At 40.8% G+C, this 27,058-nt stretch overlaps 1 protein-coding gene across 3 annotated transcripts in view; it reads right to left on the bottom strand.

The window, feature by feature from the left end:
• Nucleotides 1–1,318: 1,318 nt before the first annotated feature.
• Nucleotides 1,319–27,058, bottom strand: part of EFNA2 (ephrin A2) — a 233,092-nt gene continuing 207,352 nt past the window's right edge. For all 3 annotated transcript variants that reach the window (XM_083182711.1, XM_083182730.1, XM_083182721.1), the window contains exons 3-4: nt 4,045–4,110; nt 1,319–3,225 (exon numbers count right to left, since the gene is read on the bottom strand). In XM_083182711.1, the coding sequence (XP_083038837.1) occupies nt 3,107–3,225; nt 4,045–4,110 (185 nt within the window). In that variant the 3' untranslated portion in view covers nt 1,319–3,106. The remainder of the gene's footprint in view (nt 3,226–4,044; nt 4,111–27,058) is intronic.

Raw genomic sequence — 27,058 nt, 5'->3', positions numbered from 1 at the left:
GGAGTTGTTCTGGCAACTGTACTGAGAGCTGAGGTATTCGAACCATTTTATATGTATATTGTATTGTGCAAGCTAGCTTTGTGTGTATGAATATACTGTGCCATCCTGTTTTTGTGTGTGTATGTTTTGTACCATTATATTGTAAATAATGCAGAATCCAATAGAAATAATGGCACTTTAAAGACTTGCTTAAAGAGGTTTGCATAATTGTTTGTCGGGCCTAAATTTGTTGTACAAAGCATTGTCGTGTGTGTGAGTGAGGGGGGCAGCATCTATTTTACCTCTGGCATGGGCAGCAGCTTCAGCACTGACAGAGACTGCATCTGGCTTTCACTGTCAGTACTGTTATAGGGAGAGGAGAGAGCAGCAGCACTGGTGCACAAGGGTGTCTGAATAGGAGCAGCAAGGGGGCAGCTCGCCAGCTAAACAAGAACGTTCTGTCACCCCTGCCGGTAAGGGCACTCAGCCGCTGATTTGCTGAGGGTGAAGTACGGGAGACTGGCCCGGGTGCCTCACCAGCCACTGACCTCACCGCACGCCACTGCCTTATATTAAAAACTGGTTTTAATATAATCTTGCGTTATTTATTTTAAAAACCCTTATTTTACACTTATTATCAACATGTTGTTTCGTTAAGATATAAAAAATCCTCTAACAACAATTGTTCCTGAAAAAAAAGAACATCCAATTTATTTGATGTGGGTATATTTTTTAGGGATGTGTGCATTTAATTATTGCCGAAAGATCCAGAAACTTATTTATTTCCTCAGTTTTGACAAATAAGACTTCCAAGAAATAGCCTGACCCACTTCCCTAATAGCCCCAGATTTTTGTGGACCAGGACTTAAGGCAGTACCACTAAAGGTGGGACCATTGGAAGCTATGGCTCTATGAGTTTACCTTGTGTTGCAACTACAGTATAGATACCACAGCTGGACAGGATGGCGTGAGTCCTTCAATGGAATTTTGTCCCATTAGAGGTATCTGGTCTTCATACATAACCATACACTTTACATGATCAAAGTAAGCTAGGGGCACGTTGTGAAGGAGACACAGCAGAAGACAGCCTAAAATCAGCATAAAATTATAGTGATCGTTTCCCTTAAGGGTATGTACAAAGCACATGCAGCTGATTCTGTTTAAATGATTTCACCCATGCCTAATGCAATGCTTCAGAGATCATAAATGTCAGGGTAAGTTGCCCAAGAGGTGGGAAAACAGAAATCCCTAGAAGTGAAATAATTTAAATATTCCATTTCATTTTTTATAGATCTTTTCAAAAAATATATGACTCCAGGCAGCAGCAGAGAGAACGAGAGTGGATAAAATGTATTTTATTGCAAGTTTTTGCTTCCTAGTCTATAAATCATACAACTTCCATAAAATTCATTGTCAGCAATACATAGAAAATCACAGTATACCTGCTGGCTCTATTTACACACATGGATGAAGTGTCTGAGACTTGCACCTATAGCAGGCAGACAGATACTCAGCAATGAGATGGAAGAATTACGTATGGAGAATAAAACAGACAAAGTTTAAGTCTTTATTTGCCACTGGAGCGTAGGAGCTTGAGAAACAACACCACTTTTTTATTTTTTGCTGTATTAAAAAGGTGACGAAGTAGCGAGGAATGGAAAAGACAAATCAGCACATAGAGCTTAAGTGCAAGTTAGAAGTCACCGTTAAGAAGTCACCACCTAAACCGGAGGCGCCATGAAATTCATGTACATTACAGCAATATAGTTACTCACCGGGTAACCGCTGAATTCTATTTTTAAATGCATTATTTTTAAAACTCTGCTCGGGTCACATTCTTCTGTCTTTTTTGCAGCACCATTAAAGAATTTATATAAATTTTATATTTGGACATATTTTTTTTTTTTTTAAAGATATTGGCACTAAAATTCTTTTTTTTTTTATATTTTAAAGAAAATAGTAATAATTCATCTTCTCAGACATTCAGATAAATTCAGCCTATTAAAAGTAGTTTCTTTTTCTATATTTCCTCGTACAACTCTGTCCATATGTAAATACATGTTCTGTAGTCAAACCTATTGTTCATCTATTCTAAGTCACATCTGATGGCAAATGAACTAAACCTTAAACACAACACACCCTCCTTCTCTAATGGGCAATCACTGTGTTCCTGATACATACGTCTATCCACGTGGAAAGGAATACTTTTGTTACAGAATAACAGAATGCTTTATGCATCTTAAATTACAATACTGATGTCAATGTGCTTGCAAATGTATGTAAGTTCCCTGGAACAAACACTCTACAGTGAAGAAACAATACTCTGAAGTCTGGATCAATACTCTTCACATGGTACATTTCATCGATTAGGAGCTTAATAAACTGATTCGCAGCGGAAGGTTAATTATTTAGCGCGAGCTGTTCAGGTGATGTTACCATGAGGAAGAGAATGAAAGAACTGAATTGTTACAAAGCAAATTGACATTATAAGGATCTTAGGTGTGATTTTCTGTCCGAGTGAAAAGAAGCACTAGGAACCCATTACAGAAGACAAACAATCGCTCTCATGGCTGCCGCACAGTCTCAGAGACAAAAGGGGCATAAACACCAATCTTGGTCTCTTCATATTTGCACCTCACACGTCCACAAAATATTTCACAAAATGAATCCAAAACCTTTGGAGAGAAATTGGGATGGAATATGACAGGAGAATGGAAGGAAATGTCAGATGTAAACAGTCAGAGTGAGCCGAAACCCATTACATACATATTGGAAAGAAATCTTTACAATTATGTTCTACTGGTGCAAATGCAGGAAACATACTAAGAATACAAAATAAAAAGACTATACATTTGGTCTGAAAATGTAAAAAGCAAGTTCCTGGAAAGCTCCAAACTCCAGCAAACCCGCGTTTTGTGGGCCCCAATTTAATCAGCAGCTTTTTGCCCTCACATAAACGTTGTTAGAAATAGAGATTGTTCATATCAGGAGGATTCCATTCATATGTTTCCTTTCTGTGTGCATCTCATTCAAATGTTCCAAATTCCCTGGTGTCGGACAGTATCTTTCTTGCTCCTATTTTCTCTTTCTTGTCTATGCTGATGTTATGCAAATTGCCATCAGACAGCTACAAGACAATGATAGTCCAAAACAGAAGAAAACCAAGGCTGGAGTGAGGGACCCTGAGACTTAGGCCCGAATTATTGCTGGTGAAGATAGGCTCCGGAGACTCATAAAGAGAATCATCTAAAGCAAAAGAAACCAGACAGATCAGTTATTAGGGCTAATAAACATATAGGCAACTCACATAGGTACACACATCTATACCGCCTATAATACAACAGAAAACTGAGTAAAACTATAATTGGAAGTAATTGAGATAAACCATAAAAATACTTTCAGAATTGGCAAAAATGTAAAATAAAAATTTCCATTTAAATAAAAGTTAGTGGAATTTTTTGAAAAAAAAAAAAAAAAAAATCACATTTATGGATTTTCGGTTACCTCAATCGTATGCAATACATTTGTACTGTATGCATACTGCTGATCCAGATGTTTTCCTTAACCAAATATATTTGCAAAATATTATGTAAATCCAAAAAGCTATCTTTACCAGAAATATATTTGATTTAAATTATATTATTTTATACATTTTATAAATTGATTTAATTATATCTCCAAAATTGGAAGAAATCCTTAATATATAGAATTCCTGAAGGATGATGACTTTTACTAAAAAATTCTCTAATTTGCTTTGACCACTTCCTATACTTGTGCCTTATTCAGCTCATGATTCTACATTCAAGTCTTGGCGCTAGATTTGGGTCCTTATGTTTAGTACTTTACCCATGAGATCAGAATGGTAAGGGGGCTATGATGACCTCAGTTTCCCAAAACAGGGTCACACAATAAATTGGGCTAACTCTTCTTTTTGATAAGCTTAGTTGCAGGCATAAAGGCTTCTGTACTAATAAGTGGATAACACACAAACGTCTTGAGTCCTGTTGAAGAACGTGCCCTATATAAATAAAACTTACTTACTCACATAGGAAACAAGGCACTTACTTGTTGGACGTACGTAAACTTTCAGCCTGAGGCAGGGTTTATCCACCAAGTTTGGAGGGGTGGATGCTGTAAAATAGAATGTCAATATTAATTACAAAAACTATTAAAACCACAAGTAAGATTCTGTCATTTTTTCAAGGTGCTGAATTATTAGCGCAAACAAGTTCTTATCTGTTGGGCAATATAGTACTTAAGATCAGACTGGAGGGGCCGTGTGGTTTTTATCTGCCGTCAAAATCTTCTATTCTATGTTGAAATGTTTTGTGACAAAAGGATATCAGCAATTTACAAAATATATTGGACAGGTGAAAACTAAAGGTGATGCTGTGTACACAAGAATTCATACAGAACCAAAATCAGATACTTTAATGACAGGAATAGTGGCATGACAACAATAGCAGTATGACAACAGTAAGGTTTAACAAATTGTTTTGTAAGGGAACAAACCTTTTAGGAAAAAGAAATAGTGCTGTTTCCCTTGTATTCTGAAATAGCGAAATTAATCGAAAGTTCGGCTTGAATGTACTGGCTGGATCAGTTAGCCACAGCTGGCTAACCTGGTATATTTTCATAAAGTAACGTGTTGAAAGAAACTAAGCTAAACAATAATACTGAACATTACCCTGGGTCGAAACTAGGATTTCTGTCACAAGTATTTTGCCCCCCCCCCCCCAAATAAAAATATAAAAATTACACCACACAGATGTGTCCCTTATTCATATTACACCACACTATAGCACCCCTTATGTATGCCACAAAGTAGTAAAGCCCTTTATAGCACATTATATCACACAGTAGCACCCCTTACATACATGTTATGCCATATAATTAGGGTTACCACCCATCCAGGATTACTCCGGACAGTCTGGTAATTAAGACTGAAAACCGGAGGGGTGGCCGGTACTTATGTATTATCTGGACTCCCATGTTAAATGCACCCCATTTTTTCATACCCCTACTATCCAACTACGCATGGAGTTGATTTTATATAGTGTGGCGAGCGCAGCGAGCCACCGCGCCCGAAGCGTGGTGAGCGCAGCGAGCCCCGCGAGGGGACGTGGTCTCATAAGAAAAATGGGAGTCCAGATATTACATAAGTACCGGGTGGCCTTCCTGGACTATACAATATCCAGGAATAGGCACCTACTAGCTGCCTATTTCCAGACATTGTATAGTCCGGGAACACCTCCCCTCCAGTCTTAATTACCGGACTGTCCAGAGTAATCCCGGACGGGTGTTGGCCACTAGGATGGGTGTTGGCCGATCCTGGGATTTGGCCCCCAAAATGCCGGGATTTCAATCCCCGGATTGGATTTTCCAACCCCGGTATTTCGGGATTAGACTGTGCATGTGCAGTCTAATGCCAGGCAGCATCTGAGCACTCGCTCAGATGCTGACCGGCTGTTCCCGATACCCGGCCTGCGTCTCTGCGCAGCATGATTGTCACAGGTCACACTGCGCAAGCCAGGCAGTCGCTCCTCCCGCCCACCCACAGCCTGTCACTCCCCGGACCTGCATCAGCTGCCTGGCAGACGCGCCTCAGCAGCTCTCCCTGGCCTGGCTCCTAGACTCTCCGCCAGCCTCACAGCCACCCGCCAGCACAGCTCTGGGCCACTACCATCTGCAGGTAAATATGTGGGGCACCCAGGGCATTTGTATTATTAGGGAAGCCGATCCCGGGAATCCGGGTATTGAGCAATTTTCAATCCCGAATTTCGGGATTGAAAAAATGCCCCAGGATTGGCTTCCCTAGTGGCAATCCTACATATACTGTAGTAGAAATGCCCCTTAAGCACATAATGCCACACAGGGAGAAATGAGAGGTGAAGGGGAGATAGAGGAGTTAGAGAGAGAGGAATGAGGGCAGATAGAGAGAAGAATGATGGAGAGAGAGAGAGAGAGAGAGAGATGGAGATAGAGAGCAGGGGAGGATCAAGAACATTATGGACCCCATGGCAACATACTGAAGGGACCCCAGCCCCAATGCTTCTAGATGACACTCTTGCAGTTCTTCATTTTATTCCCCATACTATATTCCAGTTAAATGTAAGCCCTAGTGAATGCCTCATAACATCCTATTACTGCATAGTGACCTACAGTAGTTAATGTCTCATAGTAGTGCCATACTGTAGGTAAAGTTATACACAGTGGAATCAGCTTCGACTGCAGGAAACTCCACTTTGTATGAAAAGTTTATTAATTTCATAACCATGTCCATTTCTGGGACAGTCCTAATCTCAGAACTCAATCCCCCTCAACTGCCTTCACAAGGACTTTCATCACAGAGAGGCCTACTCTCTGATACTACCGGGCTCATTGATTAGCACAGCTGTGCCCCTGATAGTGACATGGGAATGTGCAGCATGGATCATATTAGTGTGGGGCATTACTGCAATGCAGAGACAGCAACCTCCACCTACAGTATATGAGCTCTGATTCCTTGTACATAGCCGCTGATTCCAGGAACATGATAGATAACTATATGATCAGGGACCCTATAATCCTCTGGGCCACATAGCAATGGCACCCCTACACCCACTATAGCTGCGCAAATGATCTTACGTGGTACCTTAAGAATATACAAATACAGATGTGTCCTATCTTTGCTCCATACTTCATGAAGTGTGCCCTGCTATTTGCACCATGCTGTGTCGCTGCTTGGAGTATTACGTTGCAGTGAGTTGTATTGAACAGGAAAACCAAAGAGTGCAATAAAACTTTCTTTCCACTAAATGTTGCTTTACCTAAATTGTGGTGCGCATGCGTTAAATATCCAAAAAGCTGGTCTTTTATTATAATATGCAGTAGCACTGAACAGAATTTTGCCATGAATCCAGTTGCAGTTCAGTTTGTAATGAAGGATTAAATCTTTTTTTTTTTATGTCATGCCACCCAATTGCATTTCACTATAAACGGCTATACACAAATGATTGTACACATTACAAGCCATCCCTGATGTTTTTAAGATCCTATTGTAAGGGAAGATCATGTTATGTTCAATACTCTTAAAGTACTTAGTTCAACTTTATGTATTGCACCGCACTTTGCACCTTTCTACCTCTCGACATCACTCTACCCAGCTGCAATAGACTCTAAACCGCAATTGGCATTGCATTGTACATGGAGCAATAATAGAACTCACTATGTGAAATGCTGTGCTTGCGTACTTTAACCAGCATAGGTACGGTATGTGTGCTAGATTGCGTCCTTGCTACACTTCAAGGTCCAATGCAGATCGGGGTGTAAGCAGCATAGAAATGAAGCTTGGGAGGAGGTGTCAAGCAGAGCTTTCGCCACCCAACGATTCAGCTGTGTATTGCATTGTGGGTTCTCTTATGGTGTACCAAACGCCATGAAATGCTGAGACTTGGATGCCACACCATGCTGCAACTGTAAGGCTTGACTAGTGCGACATCTGTACGGGAAATAAGCCAGAAATGTGGGGATGCCAGCAAAGTATGGCACAATGAGTGTCTGCTTGATAATTCTCTCCAGTTTCTATACTATGTTGTTCAGTGAAGCCTTATTTTTACATGCAATGGTTTTACGCCCATCACGAAAAAAAAAAAAAAAGGAAATAAAACCATTGTTTTTTAGAACAAGGGGCCTAATGTATCACCGCTCAGTACATTTCTCCCTGTGTGTGTTCCATACAGGCCAGTGTAATTAGCAGCCTTGTATGTCCCTTGTGATTCTGCAGCAATCAAAGTACTTAAGTAGCTGCTGTGCTAATAACAAATTAGTATTCAAGTGTCTAATTTACACAAATTTCACCTTGTCATTGCTTAGTAATTAGTGACAATTATGGTAAAGCGTAAGCAAGTGGTGCTGGCTCCTTCTAAAACTTCCCCTATGGACGTGTGTTACTTAAAGTTCTGAGCTTGATGAGGAGTAATCAATCTTTGTAGGAGCCTTAAAAGAAGGGTCAAAACTATAATGAATCTAGTGTCTGTCTATTAATCATGACCTATCGCTTGCCTACAGGATCGTCCTGTGACTGAAGAGCACATACTGTATGGCAGGGCCGAGTCTGAAGGTGAGTAGCACTGCAACATGCTTTTATCATAAGCATCCTGACTAATGTTCCAAAATATCAATTTGTTTCTATAGCACAAAACTAGAGCAGGTGAGAATGATGGCAATGCCCTTTAGAATGTAAGCTCCCACGAGCAGGACCCTCTCTCCTTATGTGCTTTTCTTAGAATATATACAGTACTGTACAGTATATATGTCTGCCACCCTAGTAATTCCTTCTGTGTCCTGTTCCGATATGGAACTGTCTTTGTTTGCCATGTACTAGTCCTAAATTGCCTTGTACCTTTAATATGATATTTAATTGTTTTTTGCTCATTTATGTATTGTTATGTGCTGCGGAACCCTTGTGGTGCCATATAAATAAACAATATAATAATAACATGACTTTAAACTGGAATACAGCAATATTCTGTAAAACTCCTGTAATTAGGCATTACTTACAACTGGGGGACCTATGTCCCTTGCACATACTAAGGGGTATATTTACTAAGATGGGAGTACTTCTCAAGATGGGATGTTGCCCATAGCAACCAATCAGAACCTACTTCTTGTTAATTTAGCACCTTATATAGATAATATATATATTCTGATTGGTTGCTAGAACTTCCCTCTTAGTAAATTTACTCCTAACGCTCTACTTGTTGAAATGTATGGTTTCTGATCTGAAAACGGTAGCCCTATAAAACGCTGTCGCTTCACGCACCTAAACCTTCTCCGTAAAACTAAAAGGTTCCTTTCACCTACATCATTTTTATACTAATATATGCAATATACCCATCGTTATTCAAGATATTCTCTCCCTCTACATTTTGCTAAATATCATTTTGATCCAGCAGCCTTAAGTTTAATATACTGACTACTTTTCTATTAAGCACAATAATCTTTGGGATTTTCCACTCTGTCAGATACTGGAATAAACCCTTTACAAGCCCATTATTGTTCTGCAAAAATAGACTTCCCTCTCATATACTATTTTTTTTCTCTTTAACGCCACCAGTCAGAGCTTCTCTGAAAGACAGCTGGATTGTGAGCAAAGATCTAAATGCATTAGGAATATTATCGTAATGTTCAGTGTTCGCTGCATGAACAAGTGACCTTGTGTGTAAGTCTGTTTGGTGACGTTGACGTTTTACATGTCCTTCCGAGGCCTATCCTGCTGTGAATAAAAGCCTAATCTCTTTCAGCTGTAAAATTACACCATCTACTTAACCAAGTCTGTTTTATTTAACAGATCATTTTAATTGATCAGGGGTTGCTTTTGTGAATCCAGGAATACTAGCATTGGTTTTATTTAATGGTCTTACTCTATATTGCCGTGCTGACATTCTTTAGTAGTCTTCAGAAGAGAGGATTAAAACTACAAACATTTAGTTAGCCGCCACATGAGAATTGCACCCAAATATGGCAGCCTTGGTCTAAAATTTTAGCCATTCGCCATATGCCTGTAAGCTTTATTCAAGGACTAAACGAGGTGTTATTCGGCCCCTTTCATGTCTGCTAAATACATTTCTACCAAGCAGCCCTAATTTCTGATGTTCCAGCTGACTTGAATTCTAACTGGTCTAACAGCTGCAGTCTGTTTCACCATTGGCTTCCTTGTAATCTTTTAATATTATTAAAAAACAAACACTAATCTAGAAAGCGGTGTGTTGTAAATGGGTTTCTGTTTAATAGAATCAGACCAATCTCCAACTTGCAATTTTTTTTAAATTAGAGAACAACAGTTTTGAAATGATTGAGAGGTACAGAAATAATGCATTAGAAAGAAAGAGAATCCATATGAAACTGTTCCAACAAAATAAATATGGGAAAATAGCATTGCTGTCTATTGAATTACCCATGTAAGTGGAATCCATTACCACAATAATTTGCTGAAACCTGTTTATATTGTATCTCATTTGAGCATAAAACCCAATAGAACAATTTTCTGGTTAAGAACAATTGTCAGAACGGCTAAATGCCTCCTATCCCCATGCAGTGTGCTAATGGTCCGATGAGACCTTCGCCATAAGTAATTGGCTTACTGATTCAATAAAGTTTATTTCAGCAGTCTACAGATAATGTTTTTTTCTATTCAACCACAATCCCTTATTTATGTTTCAATAGAACCTTGGGTCACAGAGTGCATTTGTCTACATAGAAGGAATAGTATTTACTGTAGAACTAGAATACTATGCTACAGCCATAATTTTGGTGTTGGGTATGTCATGATAGGACTCTTCTGATGTTAGTAATCATGTGAGAGAAATATTTGGTCATAGGGATGTAACAAAATGTTTGTGGGCCCCAAATTTTGATAGCCCCCCCCCCCCCTGCCGTTGCAGCTACAATGCCCCTTTGACACATGAGAGTGAGAGACAGATTCTATTGGGGAGGGAGAGAAACAGCGCCAGGGAGAGAGGAGAAGAGAGACAGCGCCAGGGAGAGAAGGAAAGAGATAGTGTCAGGTTACTGCATTGCCCGGTGCTGGCTGGTGCTGAGGAGGAGCTCTCTTGCCCCCATATCCGACATCCCAGCTCACAGTGATTTACTCCTCCTGTGAAGGAAACCTCAGGAGCCCTCTGGTAAGCTTAGCAACTGCTAGGATTACAGAGAAGAAGGGTGCAGCGCCCTCTAGTGTGCTGCTTTGCACTCTGCACACCACTTCCTCCTTCTCTCCCTGCCCGGAAATATAACTGACTGCTCTGAATTATTACTATTTTAAATGAAAAAAAAAAAAGGGCTCAGGGGTTGTCTGCTGGGTCCTCGGGCCTCCCAAACGCCCATGCCCCATAGTAATTGCATTCTCTGCACCCTTTATAATTACCCCACTGTTAAGTCTCTTGACTTCAATGCATTGCTACAAGTTTTATTAATAAAGAAATGTTATAACTGCATCAGGTAGGTAATGAAAATAGGTGATTTTCATTACCTACCTAGTTCTCCTGTGTTCCAGGCCCTGCCCATTACCAGTCTGTTCCTGTGTGTGTGTTCCCATCTGGACCCATCCCAACTGCAAACATGAATTCCAACTCAGGACCGCCACCTGTGTGTCAGGCCCAGTGAACCTCAAACTTCCTTGCAGGGCTCCCAACCAGGTGGAAACCACTGGCACGTTGGACACTTTTCTGTGTGCCAAAGTATGGTTCATATCCAGTATCTGGGAGTTGAGACTCATGGGGCTTACTGTAGGAGGATACCCTTCAGCTTTAATACATGGAGCTATTCAATGTTAAGCCCATTTCAGTCTGCAGTAAGCTCACAACTAACGTGTGTAAACCCATACATTCTGGGTTTAGTGTCCAGAGCTATGGTTTGATGTGCTTGTGGAGGCCGCAGTAAGAGTAAAATGCCCTTCTAACTGTGGCTTTCTGTTCACATCTCCTGTAAAAGGAGCCTGTAACTGAGTAGCCCTGGGCACTGCCAAAGCCCCTGATAAGTTCCTCAGCTAAAGCCTCTTTATGAGTTATTTTCAAATTTTGCAATTGCTTTAATTACACTGGGGAGACTTTTCAACACACTCTTCTTCCTGTCTCTAAACATCCTCAGCTACACTAACGGACCAGTGCTCCGGGATATACACTCATACTACCATCTTGTTGCAATCTAAATCTTTGAGAATTTGTTTTGTAATGACAGAAGGAGGCTGATGGCGTAGCAATAATGGCTAATAGACTTGGATTCAAATCAGGCATCACTAAGCTGACAGCTGAACAACAGTAGTACCCATCAGCTATAGAAGTTTGAAATGAAAATGCTTCTCTGTAAGGGTGACCTAATGAAACTACTCAGCACAGAAAGAACCAATTAGAATTCTGAACATTGGGATAAAATAAAATTGAAATAGCCTTCTATTGCAGATAAAAAACAGGATTCATAGCACGACTTTAACCAAAGAAAAATAAAGATATACGGACAGTATTGTATAAAATGCATAGTAAAAATGTCATTGTATGTGTAAATCTGCATTTTAAAACTTGAAATATCTTTGAAGGAAATTCGAAAAGTTATGAAACAGTCAGTGCAACTTTAATACCAACTTTGGAAATTATCCTATGAATTCAAAGGATCGCTTGTGACCAATGTCTAAACATGTTTTTGAAGAGGAACTTTAAGACATGTGATCAGGAACAATTTTAATTGTTTCACATAAAATGTATCTTTTATAATGGTCTTTGCCTTACTACTATTTACATGTTTTATATTTGTCATCTTTTTTTAAGATAATTGTCTGTCAATTACCAATTATTGCAAATTAGTACTTTTATAATTCACCCTATATAAAGTAGATGTGGTGGCAGATACCTTAGAAAAACTTGCCCTGAGCAGCGTGACTTATGCCAGGCCAGTGGGCATTACTGGAATGAACTCCTTCACCATTTACTGGACACTGGGCTTCGCCACATACACCAGAACACTGATTGTGGAGCAGGATACCAAATATTATACTCTGGACACCAGTGCAATTTGGAACATTGCTAATGGGATCCTATTCACACTGTTAGTGTGCTAATACAAATACAAATGACTGTATATGCACAAGGCATTACATGTTGGATTTCCTTGATTCCCAACCCTGGCTATGTGAGGCTATAGCTGGGTACACAGCTAAAGATTTGTCTGTCCAATCTGTCTGGTGGGAATAAAAATCTGGTGATGTAAAGTTTGGGAGCATATGATAAATAACCATATGTTCCCAAATGGTGGAAAATGGACAAAAACTATTGATCACATAAATTTGTTAAATCAAATGGACTAATCTTTTTGTCTGAATGACTATTACCTGTTTTCCAGTGTTTGGGAACAAATGGTTGATTGTCATTTGCTACCATACATTACCAGATTTTTGTTCCCACCAGAAATCCAATTTTAAGAGTGAGAACACAGAAAAGGTAATGAGAGTGCACCAGTGTAAGGTCTGAGAAGGGCATTGTGGACATTGTAGTAAAGCTCATTTCTAGTGAAAAGTTCTGGCCATTGGAGGCCTTTTTCCATTTACAAGTGAAAAGCCACTTGCATTCCTAGCAGGGTCCACTAATAAGCCTCGGATTGCTGGCAGGCACAGAAGCATCTTTTGGGAGAATTTATAGTGAATAAATTTATCCATCAGGGTGTCTTTGGGAATAATCTACTCCTATCCACCTGTTTTAAATTATAGCAAAATAGATGGCAAAAACTTTTTAATTGCCAATTACAACAGTTGGTTTTCTTCAGGTTAATATCCAAACATTAATTCATGCTACTCATTTATCAACCGTTATTATTATTGTAAAAAAAAAAGGTGTTGGTGTATATTCAGCTAGTTAAACCTTAGATTGCTTTGTCATTGCCCTACTTTCTGTTGCTTGTCGTAAATTCGTTAAGTTCTTTAGAGTTTATTTACTAAAATGGAAGTTATATTGAAGAATCTATAGGCAACCAATCCGATTCTATATTATCTTCTAGAAGGTTCTAAATAAATAAGATGTAGATTTTGATTGGTTGCTATGGGCAACATCCCATCTCCTGTGTTGTATCCAAGTGTTGCCAGATAAAGAAGAGTCACGATATGGGATTGCAGGAAAGGGTTATGTTGATATTTGATAAAAACAGATTATACAAAAATGATCTGGTTAAAAGTGACAAACAGCACTGAGAAATGCTGATGACTGAAAAAATGCATGTGAGAAGCTTCATGCCGCATAGATGAGCCATAAACGTCAGAAGACTCTAATGTAAGTGTCAGCTATGTGTCCCTCAGGAAGAATCCCACAAGGGCTTCCAAGTCAAGTCAAGGACTCTGGCTGGACCTCTGAATAATAATGTTGGGGTTATCAAAAGTAATAAATCTGGTTTTATGTTGTTACCTCCTTTCATATCTAATGAATGATTGTGGCAATGTTCTAGAAGTAATTCTACATTATGTGTACATAACATTTCTTTGCGTATTAAAACTAAGGCAGATACTTTATCAAAGGTGTTTTTTTTTTAATTTGTATTTCAAAAGATTTCAAAATTATTTTTTTATTGAGATGTCACAATGCAGCAATATACAATATGCCCAAACATTGAAACAATTACATTTTCTGTGAAAACATTGGACACCATCTCACAATTCTCTCTCTCTATCTATCTATCTATCTATCTATCTATCTATCTATATATATATATATATATACACACACACACAGCCCCTCAAAATATACTTATTTAATTGTTTGTCCTCGATGGTCAATATTCGCACATTCATTTTTGCAATATTGTCCAAGCTCAGTTATTTTAGCTGGAGAGTGTCAGGTGCCAAATCTGAGGTTTCAGCACAGATTTTTTAGCCTCAGTATTCTTAGTGTGTACTTACAGACATATTAATTCTAATGTAAACCTGTGTTGCACTTGAAGAACTCTTTGGATCATTACCTTGTTGAAGTATTTGTTTATAACGTACATTATTGATCTTCCAAGTAAGAAGACATTGGCAGACAATGACAAAGGAAAGCAATGCCATTTCATAATGATACCACCACTATAATGTCACGTGATATAGAAATTGTTGAACCACAAATATTATCTTCCACATGAATAATTAAAATCTGTAGCTCATTCGGTCACAATTCCTCTCACAGGAGCTTATCTCATAGTTGCCCTTTTTGTCAATCTACTACCTATCAATCTAAGTTTAGGGGTACCCAGATCTAGGCAGTGCTGTGGTGTCGTACTACTGCCACTTCTTTTCTAATTTATGACACAGTGTAGACAGTTAACAGATTATCTTACTGATGACTATTCTATGCATATATCAGCTTGCAATGCCAAATGTATAATATCTGTAAACATTTTAGCTGGTGCAAAAAAATCTGACACATCTGAAGATGACAGAGACAGATTTGGAGACCCTTTCTTTGAGGCCATGTGCCAAATGTCCCACATGGTGCGGGTACCAGCTAACATCTTGCCACTGGTACCAAACTAGTTAGGTTCAGCCCTGAGGACTGAAAAGTTTTTTTTAAGGTTTTATAGGGCTTTTTATTTTTATTTTTTTATTTCTGCTTTTATTCCTCAAAAACAATCGGGATTATTACCCAATATTATGGGTATACTGAAACTCCAAACTCGATTATTTATCAGCATAGATAGTCCATAATTGTCCAGAGAAAGACCAGTTACCACAGGTTAATGTCTTTGGGTTACCAATCAGAATCGACTTCTTATTTATTTAGCACATTCTAGAAGATAATAGACAGTGATTGGTTGCCCATAACAACATCCCATCTGAAATAGAACTGCCATCTTAGTAAATTTCCCCTTGGACTTAGTTTTCAAATTAGCTTCAATGGGTGAAGACAGGGTTCAGTTTTATGGGCAGGTGCTCTAAACATTTCCCTTAGCACCCCAATGACAGGGGGTACAACTTTGATATTTGTAACAAGCTTAATGATTTTGAGCAGCCATGATTTTAAGATATATAAGGTGCAGTATAAGGTGGAGTTCTGTCTCAGAAGCAGCCGTCTGGCCCAAAGTTCTTTTTCTGTCAGGTGCACATGCATTGCTTCAAGACAGTGTTCTGTGCTGCCCAAGAAAAGAAGAGCTGCAAAGAGGAACAGAGGCAGAAGACAGGTAAGGTAAGTATTGCTTGCTGCTGAAGTCACAGAGCAGTGGTTCACAGACACAGAGGAAATAGCACTGATGGAGAATAGATGGGAGATGAGGGTTCAGAGGAGATTGTGTTGGGGGAACAGAAGAGATGGGGCTCGGGCACAAAGAAGTTGGCGCTGGGGGACACAGAGGAGGTAGAGCAGAGGCACAGAGGAGATGGCACTGGGGCTCCAGAGGACATGGCACTGGAGTTGCAGAGATGATGGAGCTGGGAGAAAAGAGAGGTTATGGTCCCTGGGACACAGAGGAAATGGAGTCGGGGGAAAACAAGAAATTCAGCTGGGATTATTTAGAAGATGGCGCTGAGGCACAGAATAATTTAAGATGAGGAGATGGCTCTGTGGGCACAAAGGCACACTAGAGATATGGTGCTTGAGACACATACTGTAACTTGGACCACTGGTAGGATTACAAGAAAAAGCTGGGGGACAATAAATCTTCAGTAAGGCACAGATTCTAAAGAAACCCTACTAATGATACAAACTATCCCAAATTGTCATATATAATTAATTTATATACTGTTACCATGGATTTTCTGCTTGAACCTCTATTGAATGATGAGGACATTGATTATATTCCTACACAAACAGGCATCTTCTGGACCAAGTATTCTCCTCCATGAATAGCGCATACCGATTTAAGACCATTTTTGCCGTGGGAGGATCAATTTCTTAAAAATGTTCCCTGTCACAGAGAAATCACATGGAATCTTCAAATAATATTGTCCTGTCCTGTGCTCGTTGTGCAATTGCAGCGTGTAACATTTTCTTGTAATTAAATTATTTTCATTTATATATTATTATTTCTAAACTATTTATACTACATTTAGCAAAACATCAATATAGAGGAGCATGAGGTACATTTTAACTGTTTGCACCAGGCGTCATAGTATCTAGAAACTGCCCTGGGTGAAAATAACAGTAATGAAGCTGGATTATTTATTTCTTTACTATCTGTCCAGGCTTTCAATGATGGACATGCTGAAGCTCCAGAATAAACTTCACAACTATTAAACTCATTATAAGCAATGGTGGCAAAAAAACTTATGCTGCTGGCTGAAATTGAGGCCATGGGTGTACAGCTGTCCATATGTTATGCTAAATAATAAAATGTTAGTGTTTTTGAAATATGATGTCAGGTCATTTATGCTCCATCACACCTAATGTGCATGGGCTTGCACTGTGAGAGCCTCAGTGTGGGTATCATGGGATGGGGTTGGGACATGACAGGATGGCTGAGGTCACTCAGCAGGTACTGGGTCCATTTACTAGTATGATAAAATAACTATAATAGAGTCATTAAATGTGTCAGTGCAGAGGCAGCTTCTTAGCTCATGACCAAGATAATTTTTTCTGCTGATTTTAAAATCCACACTGTAGCATGGCAGAGACTGTTGCCAATTAGGTTGGCTACAACCTGTGAGTTGGCGCACACATACAATGAAAACCACTCAAAAGACAGAACTTTAAGGGGCCTACACATGTAGAGATTGCTGAGCGTTCTGAAGGATGCTAGATCGCTCAGAACGCACAGCAAATAGAGATGTGTCAGCACACTGGTCCTGACCGATTAATATCCAGCATGCTGGATATTAATTACCGGGTGATCGTGACGCACGGGCCACGTAATACTGTCAATATAGAGCGATGTACGGGCATTTTCACAGGGAGCGATGTAGGGGCATTTTCTAAGTGATCTAGTGAGATAGCTTTGAAAATGCCCCTACAGTAAATCGCTATGTGTGTAGGCCGCATTAGACTACAGTGATTGACTTGATTAATCACATTGGTCCCAGGAAGTATTCTCTCCTATTAATCTGTATAAAGTATTTAATGAAACAGCTGACTGCACAAATGATCTTGTTTATTGTACAGATATCTTATCTTATCAGCTATTGACTCTTTGTTAAGCCTGCAGGCAAACTAGCATTTCAGGAAGAAAAGGGTAGGTAATTTAAAGTAAAAAAAAAAAAAACACATGCTAGTTAATTGGTTTAGGTTTCAATAAGTACAGCAGCATGTGACATTATCCACTCAACCACTTTCCTGCCAGCAGACTGTACTTCTAGGATGCATTTAGGCTCTATGCAAAACATTGTACTACTGCCATAGCTATTTTTTTCTTACACGATAATAAAGAATGTTCTTATTCTAGATGGTGTTCGCTCATGAATGTGACCCTGAAGAAATAAATCTGGTTTCAGTGGGTGCCAGACGGCTCCCCGACAGTCGGGATTCCGACAGTCATTCCTCCGATGTCGGAATCCCGACTGCTCCCTCGTGGAGGTCCGCGACCCCCATAGAGGGAGAATAAAATAGGTGGCGAGCACAGCTCGCCACCATGCCCGCAGCGTGGCAAGCGCAGCGAGCACGCAATGGGCTTCATTGCGCTCCCCACGCTGTGCAGTCGGGATTCCGACGTCTGACTAATGACTGTCGGAATCCCGACTGTCGGGATAATATACCACACCCGTTTCAGTAGGCGCTACCTGCAGTCACATTTGCCAGTTTAGAGCCAGATTATCTTTTTTTTTAAAGAGTTTCTATTCTCTAATTTGCTTTACGTCAAACTGTTGTTCAGTCTTTCTCCAGTGTGGATATCACAACCAGAGTTCTAGTCCAATGATGATTGGAATGTTATAATTTTTGAATCCACTTCAAAAAGATGTTTTGGGGATTATTTACCTCTACAGAACTTGGAAGCCATTGAAGGAATGATGAATTCATAATAATACAAGAAACTTAAAAGCACAAAGTTATTCCAGCAATGGAGAAGAACTTCTAAAACTATGATCGAAATTTCCAACATGACCTTGCTCCTGGCCATACTTCAAGAAAAGGGAAGAATGTTATTGAAGAACTGAAAGTAAACTTGCTTCAGAGGACTGAGAACATGACTGATTTATGCCCTATTAAGACCTTTAAGTGGTAAAGCGACATTAAGGCTTTGAAATATGGACTGTTCAACCAGTTCTAAAATGGTTTCAGGATGATTGGATCAGAAATGTAAGTGTGAAAAACTTGTACTATCAACCTTGTTTTATCTAAAACATAACAGCAAAAACAGCACTGTCCCAATTAATTTGAGTACAACATTAGTGCTCTATCTTGTAATGTGATTTTTAAAGTAGATGTTCCAAAAATGGATTTCCATTCCATGTTTCCTAAGTTAATATGAAGCACGGTTGCTATGTTGTGGTACAGCCAAGGCAGAAAAAAAAAAAAAAAGACAAGAAAAAAATAAAAATAAATCAATTATGTCAATCATTTTTTTTTTTTAGATTACTAGTATGAATTGATTAAAGGAGACAATAACTTATGGAGCACATACATAAGGGCAGTATCATCAAGGCAAATCACTGTATTCCCGGTCCCTGGGTCAGGGAAATCCAACATGTTACAATAGATTCACCAATTGGATAAAAAAAATTACTTTTCTCAACAGACTAGTGCATACCTCCCCACTGTCCTGATTTTCATGGTACAGTCCTGTTTTTTCATACTGTCCAGCTGCCCCACCCAGGGGCAGCATTGTCCTGCAGTGAGGGTAGGAGGGGCAGTTGGGAGTCTCTCTTTTTGGGGAGCACATGAGCCCTGCTTCACCTTTTACACAAAGTTGGCTAGTAACCCATATGATGTTATTGGGCCACTTGATCAATTTTTTAACATCCCTTCATATTTTCATATTTTCTTTTTAAATGGAAGAGTAGGTGAAAATGTGGCCTATTTTTAACCAAAGCTTCCAATGATTTGATGTTCTAGCTAATGGGTGCAGGGAGGTAAGAGGAGGAACGTAATTAGCCCTCATAATATTTCAGGTGTAAAACATGGTCCATTTTCTAGCTTTGGACAATTCAAAGGACCATATTTTATGCCCCAAAACAGATAATTTTGCAAGCTCAAATACACAGAACTCATAACAAGTTCATGGCTCTATCTGTTTTCACTGCCCAATTATTTAAATCAGGCTAATTGTCATTTATATTTTTGTCTGAGTCTGCTGAGGTCTTGATTAAAAAAAACACCTTGATAAGTGCTGCCGGTGACCATGCTTTGGGCATAATTGAATAGACCCAGGGGGTCATTTACACTATGGCACATTACAGCAGTTATTGTAAATTAATTCCCCCCTCAATGTGCTCACTCCATTCTCGGATTTCTGGGAAGGTGAAAAATACCGGTTTCTTTTACAAACCACTCCACCGCTACAGACCAATCCAAGTAGCAACTGTGCTAGATGCAAGCAGTAGCAGGTTGCCAAAGAACAGACAGGAGAAAGTTTGCCTGACTTATGTTTTTATTGATAGTCAGAATGTATCTTTGACATCACTTTAACAGTGCCCATACACTTATGCGATTGGATGCGATGCAACATCGGATTCTGGAAGATGGCGGGTAATAGACTAGCATTGCGCTGTGAAGGAGCCCTGGTGGGCGACGGCAATATTTGGAAAAATAGTTTAAAACACTGGGAGGCCCTCTGAGTGGCTGACAGAGCTCTAAGCCTATCAGAGGCCTCACATTTAGGTATCTGCTTATTAGCTCAATCAGTGTTTTAAACTGTTTTTTTTTTTTGTTTCAAATTCTGCCCCCGCTGCCAGGCCCCCGCCGCTCCTTCACAGCACTACGGTGCACCAATGGCTGCCTCCAGCGCTCCTGCCCACACTCCCTGAAGACGAAAGCGCTCCATCTGCCTGCCGATTGCATTCGAGCAATTGCATGTGGTTAAAAGCATGCGATCGCTCGAATGATACATATTCATCTATCTATCTATCTATCTATATATATATCTCCAATGACTGGCACTCCCGTGGTTCTCTGTATTATATGTGCCTCGGTGCCTTCCCTGTGTTTGCAACACTTACTATAGGGTCCATATGGGCAGCACTCGCAGGACTTGCAATACCAGAATTGATAAGCTCAAACAGGCTCGCACCCGGTATGGAACATATATATATATATAGTAGCACAAGGTCCTGCACTCCCTGTGAACCTCCAATACACTTTGCCCAGGTGCTCACCAACGGGCTTTGAAAATAACTGACCTCCACACTTAGAAGCCGTTACCCCACGTGTGGAGGTCAGTTATTTTCAAAGCCAAAACCCAAGCGTGCAACCGGAGATGTTGAATGAATATATATATATATATATATATATATATATATGCCTAGTGTCTGTTTGTGTGTCTCCGAAACACTACAGTCTGTTGGCAGCGAGTGAAATTATATCTCTTTCATGCACACACAGAGGCAATCACAAGGTAGCAGACTAGCTTTCAAATCATTTGCTTAAAGCAGGCTTACTAGTAGTAAAATAACAAGGCAGAAAAACGCTAACATCTTTTTACAACGTATTTTCATGTGACTGTGCTGCATCAGTGCCGTAAACCTAACAAGTTAATAACAAAGATGCACTGTAAACGGCTTTTAATTAACAGTGTATTTTTTTTTTTATCATATATACATTTTCGAGTACCATTGCTATCTGTGGTCTGCATGTACAGACTGCTCCCATTGTTTTGTACTCATTTACAATTATACAGAAACAGGGCGAGATGCACCAAACTAAAAATGCAGTAAAAACCCAGTTTTTGGGGGGTTTACCGCATTTTCATATGCAGCAAAGCCCCACCGCCGGGGCTTCGCTGTGGGGGGTTACGCCAGTTCTAGATGGCGTAACCCCATGTAAGTCTATGGGCTTCCCTTCGCGTCCCCGCAGATCTGTGCCGCATCCCCTTCACCTGTGTCCGGGCAGCCTCCTGTTGTGCTGCCCGGACCAGTGATCTCCTCCTCCCAGCACCACTTCCAGGTGCAGGAAGGAGGAAGCGCAGCCCTCACAGCCGGGTGAGGGTTGCCGGAGGGAGGGGGGACCCGCCGGCCATCGCCTTTGCGTTAATAATCGCATATGTTACTGCATATGCGAGTATTAACAATGCGGATGCCAGCCCAAAGCGTGGTGAGCGCAACGAGCCCCGCGAGGGGACGCGGTACGCGTCCTCCAGACTTGTTCAAACCCCCACTATCCACGTCGTTGTGGAGTTGATTTTATAAAGTGTGGCGAGTGAAGCGAGCCATTGAGCCCAAAGCGTGGCAAGCGCAGCAATTCCCGCGAGGGGACGTGGAATACACATCAAGTAATACGCGTCCCCTCATGGGGCTCGATCGCGTCTCAGACAGATGGAACGCCTCTCAGCTGGCACCCCCGCATGATCCCCTCTCCATCAGCGTCCGCCAGCGCAGGAGATCTGGCCATTACCGGCGCTGCGTGAGAGGTGCTCACTAGGCTTTCCAAGGATGCCGGGGACAGAGCTGCAGCTCCCGGGGACAGTACGGTGACTATGCTAACTACGCAGGGCTGCCACGGAGACACTACGCTTACTACGCTAGGCAGCCGTTGGGCTACGCTGACAACATAGCTTACTGTAGGCTGCCGCCGTGAAACTACACAAGTAAGGCAGCCGTTGGGCTACGCTGACAACGTAGATTCAAACGTAGCTTAGGCTGCTGCCATGAAACTACACAAGTACCGAATATTATTCCCTCTATGTATGCAGAGTAAAATTTATGATCGTTTTATCTAAATACTGTGTATGCTGTATTATGGAGGTGTCTTTGGAGTGCCAAGTCGGTATATATTTACATGCCAATTTCACCTACGTTACACCTAATGGGTTTACAATGTTGTATGTAAAACAACAAAAATCAGTGCTGGTCATTAAAGTGCTCCTCTTTGCTTTACCTCTAGGTGTTCTATCTGACAGTTTTACTACGATTCTTTGCCCAATTCAGCCACTGACTGCAGTGCCAAGATTGCTTACACCAAGATCAATTTGAATTTAAAACACTCAAGGCTGTGAGTGTTACTGTACCTGCAGTATATCAACTTTATTTTATGCTCAGTAGCTGATAAATCAATACAGAGCAAGGGTGCCAATATTTGTCATGCACTGTTAAGAACTGTAGACATACTGTAGCTCAGATATTAAAATAGAGAAAGTTTAGTTAAAAGACTTTACAGTGCTACAGTAGAAAGTTTCTCTGTTTAAACTTGCCACATAAAACACATAAATTACTGCTAAGACAAGAGAGGGAAGAACAGGTATATTACATTATACACATGACTCTCCGTGGTTATGTTTCCGGTAGAGCAGGCAACAGGGGAGTCAAAGGGAACACCTGTACGGGGCCCCAAGCTTGTGAGAGGCCCCAAAGTTTTGAGTGGCTCAGGGGCTATAAGCATTGCTGCGACAGTGCAGTGCCTAGCAATGGTTTGTAAAGGCACCCTTCTGGATTCCACATTCTGGAATACATTTAGTATGCAGTATACTAAAAATGTTCCTCTCAAGGGGATGTGGTTAGGGGGGGCAGAGGTATCAAAGTACCGGGCCCTAAGATTTCTGTTGCCGGCCCTGGTTTCCAGCCCTATTCAATGAGTGCTGGAAAGTCATGTGAGCAAATTAACTGTTATGTTACAGTATTAATTGTCATTTACTGAGGTCCAAGGGGTAGCACAGAAAGTGTAGAGCAGCACAGATGGTGTAGGGAAGCATGGATGGTGTACTTGTTAGCATTACTGCCTCACAGCACTGAGGTCATGGGTTTGATTCCCACCACAGCCCTAACTATGGTGTGGAGTTTTTATATTCTGCACATGCTTGCACGAGTTTCTTACATGTCCAACAAAACCCTATTATTACGTGAATAGCCAAATATTCTCTATAAAGCACTGTGGAATATGTGTGCGCTATATAAATAACTGGTAATGATTACTTAATTAACCCCATGGCATAGTTAGTAAAATGTTCCTCACAGCACTGAGGTAAGGGGTTTGATGCTGACTTGCGCTTTGTGTTGAGTTTTTTTGTTTTCCTGGTATACGAGTAGGTTTCCCACTCAATCCAAAGAATTGCTGTTAGGGACACACAACAATACATAATATGATACATATTAAGTCAATAAATGTCATGCTTATAGTAGGAACTAATTTTGTTAAACATTTTAATCCCTGAACTGTAGATTGGCTTAAAGCAGTGATAAATAGGCATTTGTTTCTTCTTGTGTCCTGTAAATTTTATACTTATATTGAAAATCACGAGTTGACCATAACAGAATATTAAATGCCACATGATAGAGAAAAACCTGCTTTTCACACTGAATTCAGCTAAATTAGGTTAAAACATATTCCCATGCCAGATGCAATGTATTTTTTAAAATTTGTTGAGTAGTCTGGACATACATTTTCTATTTTACAGTATTTCGACTGTAACACAGCATAACCAAATTGCTACTTATGTCTGATGTTTTTCACTTTATTTTTTACAGCACAAACAATACAGCAACTACTTTATAAGCATAATATAAAGATATACACCTATTAGCCATAAAACCAACTGCATAAGATTTAAGATTCGGTATGAAATCCCGACGGTCAAAATCCCGAATGGGTCATAATACCGACAAGGACAAAATCCCGACATTTAAAATACCGACAAGGACAACATCCCGACATTTGAAATACCGACAAGGTAAAAATACCGACATATAGAATGTACAGGTGAAACTGCCAACATGACAGGTCGCGAGGTCGACATGGGTTTTTCACTGTTTCTTGACCCAAATGTCGACACAGTCGACATGGACACAGTTGGAGGTGAACCACAGCCCATCGCTTCGCTAGTGATGCTTCGGGTACGGTGCCTCGCTACGCTTGGCACACTATTTTATTCTCCCACCACGCCCTAGTGGATGGTAGGGCATGAAATACCGCCTGTCGGCACATGTCGGGTCAAAAAACAGTGAAAATACCCATGTTGACCTCGCAACCTGTCGACCCAAAGTCATGTTGACAGTTTCACCTGTACATTCTATATGTCGCTATTTTGACCGTGTCGTCATTTTAAATGTCGGGATTTTAAATGTCGTGATTTTGTCCTTCTCAGTATTTTAAATGTCCTGGTCGAGATTTTGTCCTTGTTGGTATTATGACCCATTCGGGATTTTGACCCTGTCGGGATTTTGACTGCATCCCAATATTAGGTCTATATTATGTCTCCGAAACAGCTCTGACTCCAAGTCAAGGATTCCACATGTCATTTAGGGCCTTATTCTAGTTCACTCTTTCTGACAAAATCCTTCTTGAGATGAACAAAACCATGTGCACTGCAGGTGGGGCAGATGTTACTTGTGCACAGAGTGTTAGATGTGGGTGGGGTTTTATTTCAAAGTGAGATCTATATTGCAGGGTAAAAATAAAGCAGCCAGTATTTACCCTGCACAGAAGCAAAATAACTCACCCAAATCTAATTCTCTCTGCACAAGTTACATCTGCCCCCCTGTAGTGCACATAGTTTTTACCATCTAAGAAGGATTTTGTCAGAAAGAGTGAACTAGAATAAGGCCCTTAGTATCTAGTACCAAGACATAAGCTGCATATCCTTAAAGTCATGTAATTTACTATGTGCGGCCTGCATGGCCTGTTTTTGCAGCACATCCCAGATATGCTTGAATGGATTAAGAACTGGGGAAAACTAAGACCAAGTCAACACCTAGAACTCTTTGTTATGCAAGGCACAGAATCCTGCTGAAAGAGGCCACTGTCATCAGGAAATTATTTTGCCATGAAGCGGTGTGCTTGTTCTGCAACAATGTTTGTCAGGACCCAAGGTTTCCCAGCAGCACATTGCCCAGAAGAATCACACTGCCTCAGCCGGATGGCCTTCTTTCCACAGAGCCTACTAGGACTTTCTCTTCTCCAGGTGAGTGACACAGGTGACTCAGAACCAGATGTATCAAGCTTGTATAAAATGAAGAGTGATAAACAACCAGCCAATCAGCTCTTTACTGCCTTTTTTCAAACCCAGCCTCTAATATGGAAGTTAGAAGCTGATTGGCTGGTTGTTTATCACTCTCAATTGTATCACTTTTTGAAGCTTTATACATACTGTTATTGACATGATGTAAAATAAAATGTGAGTTATCAGACCAGGCCTACTTCTTCCACTGAGAATGTGTTCATACAAATCTTTGCTCTGCAGAGCTGGATGTAAGTGAATACATATAGCTATTTGAAGGTGGGATGTTTACCACCAAGAGTAAGTGAAAGCACCACTGATAATGACTTGTAGGAAACCAGGGACCTTATTCAGATCCTTTCGGTCCTCCGTGCACGGAGGAACGATGTTTTGCATTTGCGGGAGCATTTCTGCGCATGTGCAGACACAGGGTGTGTGCACCCAGAGCGAACATTTGGTTCGCTGGGTGCATGCACCCTACACACCGAGCAGGGGGGGCGGAGAAGGGCGGGGGGTGCCGGCCAGCCATATTAGCATATGGGAACACCCAGAGTTTCATGGGCATTCCCATGAGAACGCTGAGCATTCTCTGGATAATGAGTCAGTGATGGACATGCGGGGGGGGGGGGGGGGCTGCCGACATCACCGGATGTCAGCTGCCTGCCCTGTCCTCGCACAGGGCACCCGCAGTTCAGAGTGACTATATAGGTGTCTCTGAACTGGGAGCACTGGCAAAATCATTCGAAGGTCGGCGACCATCAAATGATTTCTCCCTGCCTGCGAATGGATGATTACGTAAATCATCCATTCCTAGCCAGTGCGTTGGCTCGTGCGAGCAGGGGGGGGGGGGGGATGCCGTCACTGCGTGCAGCGTCTGATGGACTCGCAAGGCAGCGAATTTCCATAATTATTGGTGTTTCTGTTAATATTGAGCATTATTACCATAACTTTATATCTAGTTTCCTGTGTATACCACCAGTGCCAAGTTATCTCTTTAGATACCACATAACAAGCGGCTACAGGAACAAAAATGAAATAAACATGGGCATCTTTTCTGTGTGAATGGTACAGCTGTGCTTTTCTAATTGCATAATTATATGTGCTAATCGTATTAGGATCTCTTACTAAGTACTTTCACATCCATTAGATTTCTTGTGGAAAGACAAATAGACATTTGAATGGTATTGTACTTGTATTCTTTTTGTAGCAGTGAAACTGGGCATGTAACTCTGGGCCCATATGAAACATTTAGCAGAATGACCAGCATTGCTGCAAGTAGGGGTGTGTGAGTGTTGCCTACTAGTCCTTAACCATCACTGCCTCACATCTGGTCCCTGCACCTGACTAGAAATGTGCCCGGAACTGCACTCTGCAGCCAATATCCCTGCTACTGTGATGCAGAATGCTTTGTTTGGATGCTTTAGTCATGCATACTGCAGCCCCCAGGAGAATCCTGAGGATGCTCAGCGAATATCGGTTCTTCCCTGCCACCTTGGTACGATGTCATGTACCTATGTGGCACGGGCAACAAAAGTTTACTGAAAAGCCCTGTTATTGCTCTGAACAGCAGAACTGTAAT

The sequence above is a fragment of the Crinia signifera genome, chromosome 1 (assembly GCF_055691185.1).
Source record: "Crinia signifera chromosome 1, ASM5569118v1, whole genome shotgun sequence".
In the NCBI taxonomy this organism is placed as follows: Eukaryota; Metazoa; Chordata; class Amphibia; order Anura; family Myobatrachidae; genus Crinia; species Crinia signifera.
The sequence above is the reverse complement of the archived record's forward strand: the minus strand, read 5'-3'. Positions and strand labels throughout refer to the sequence as shown.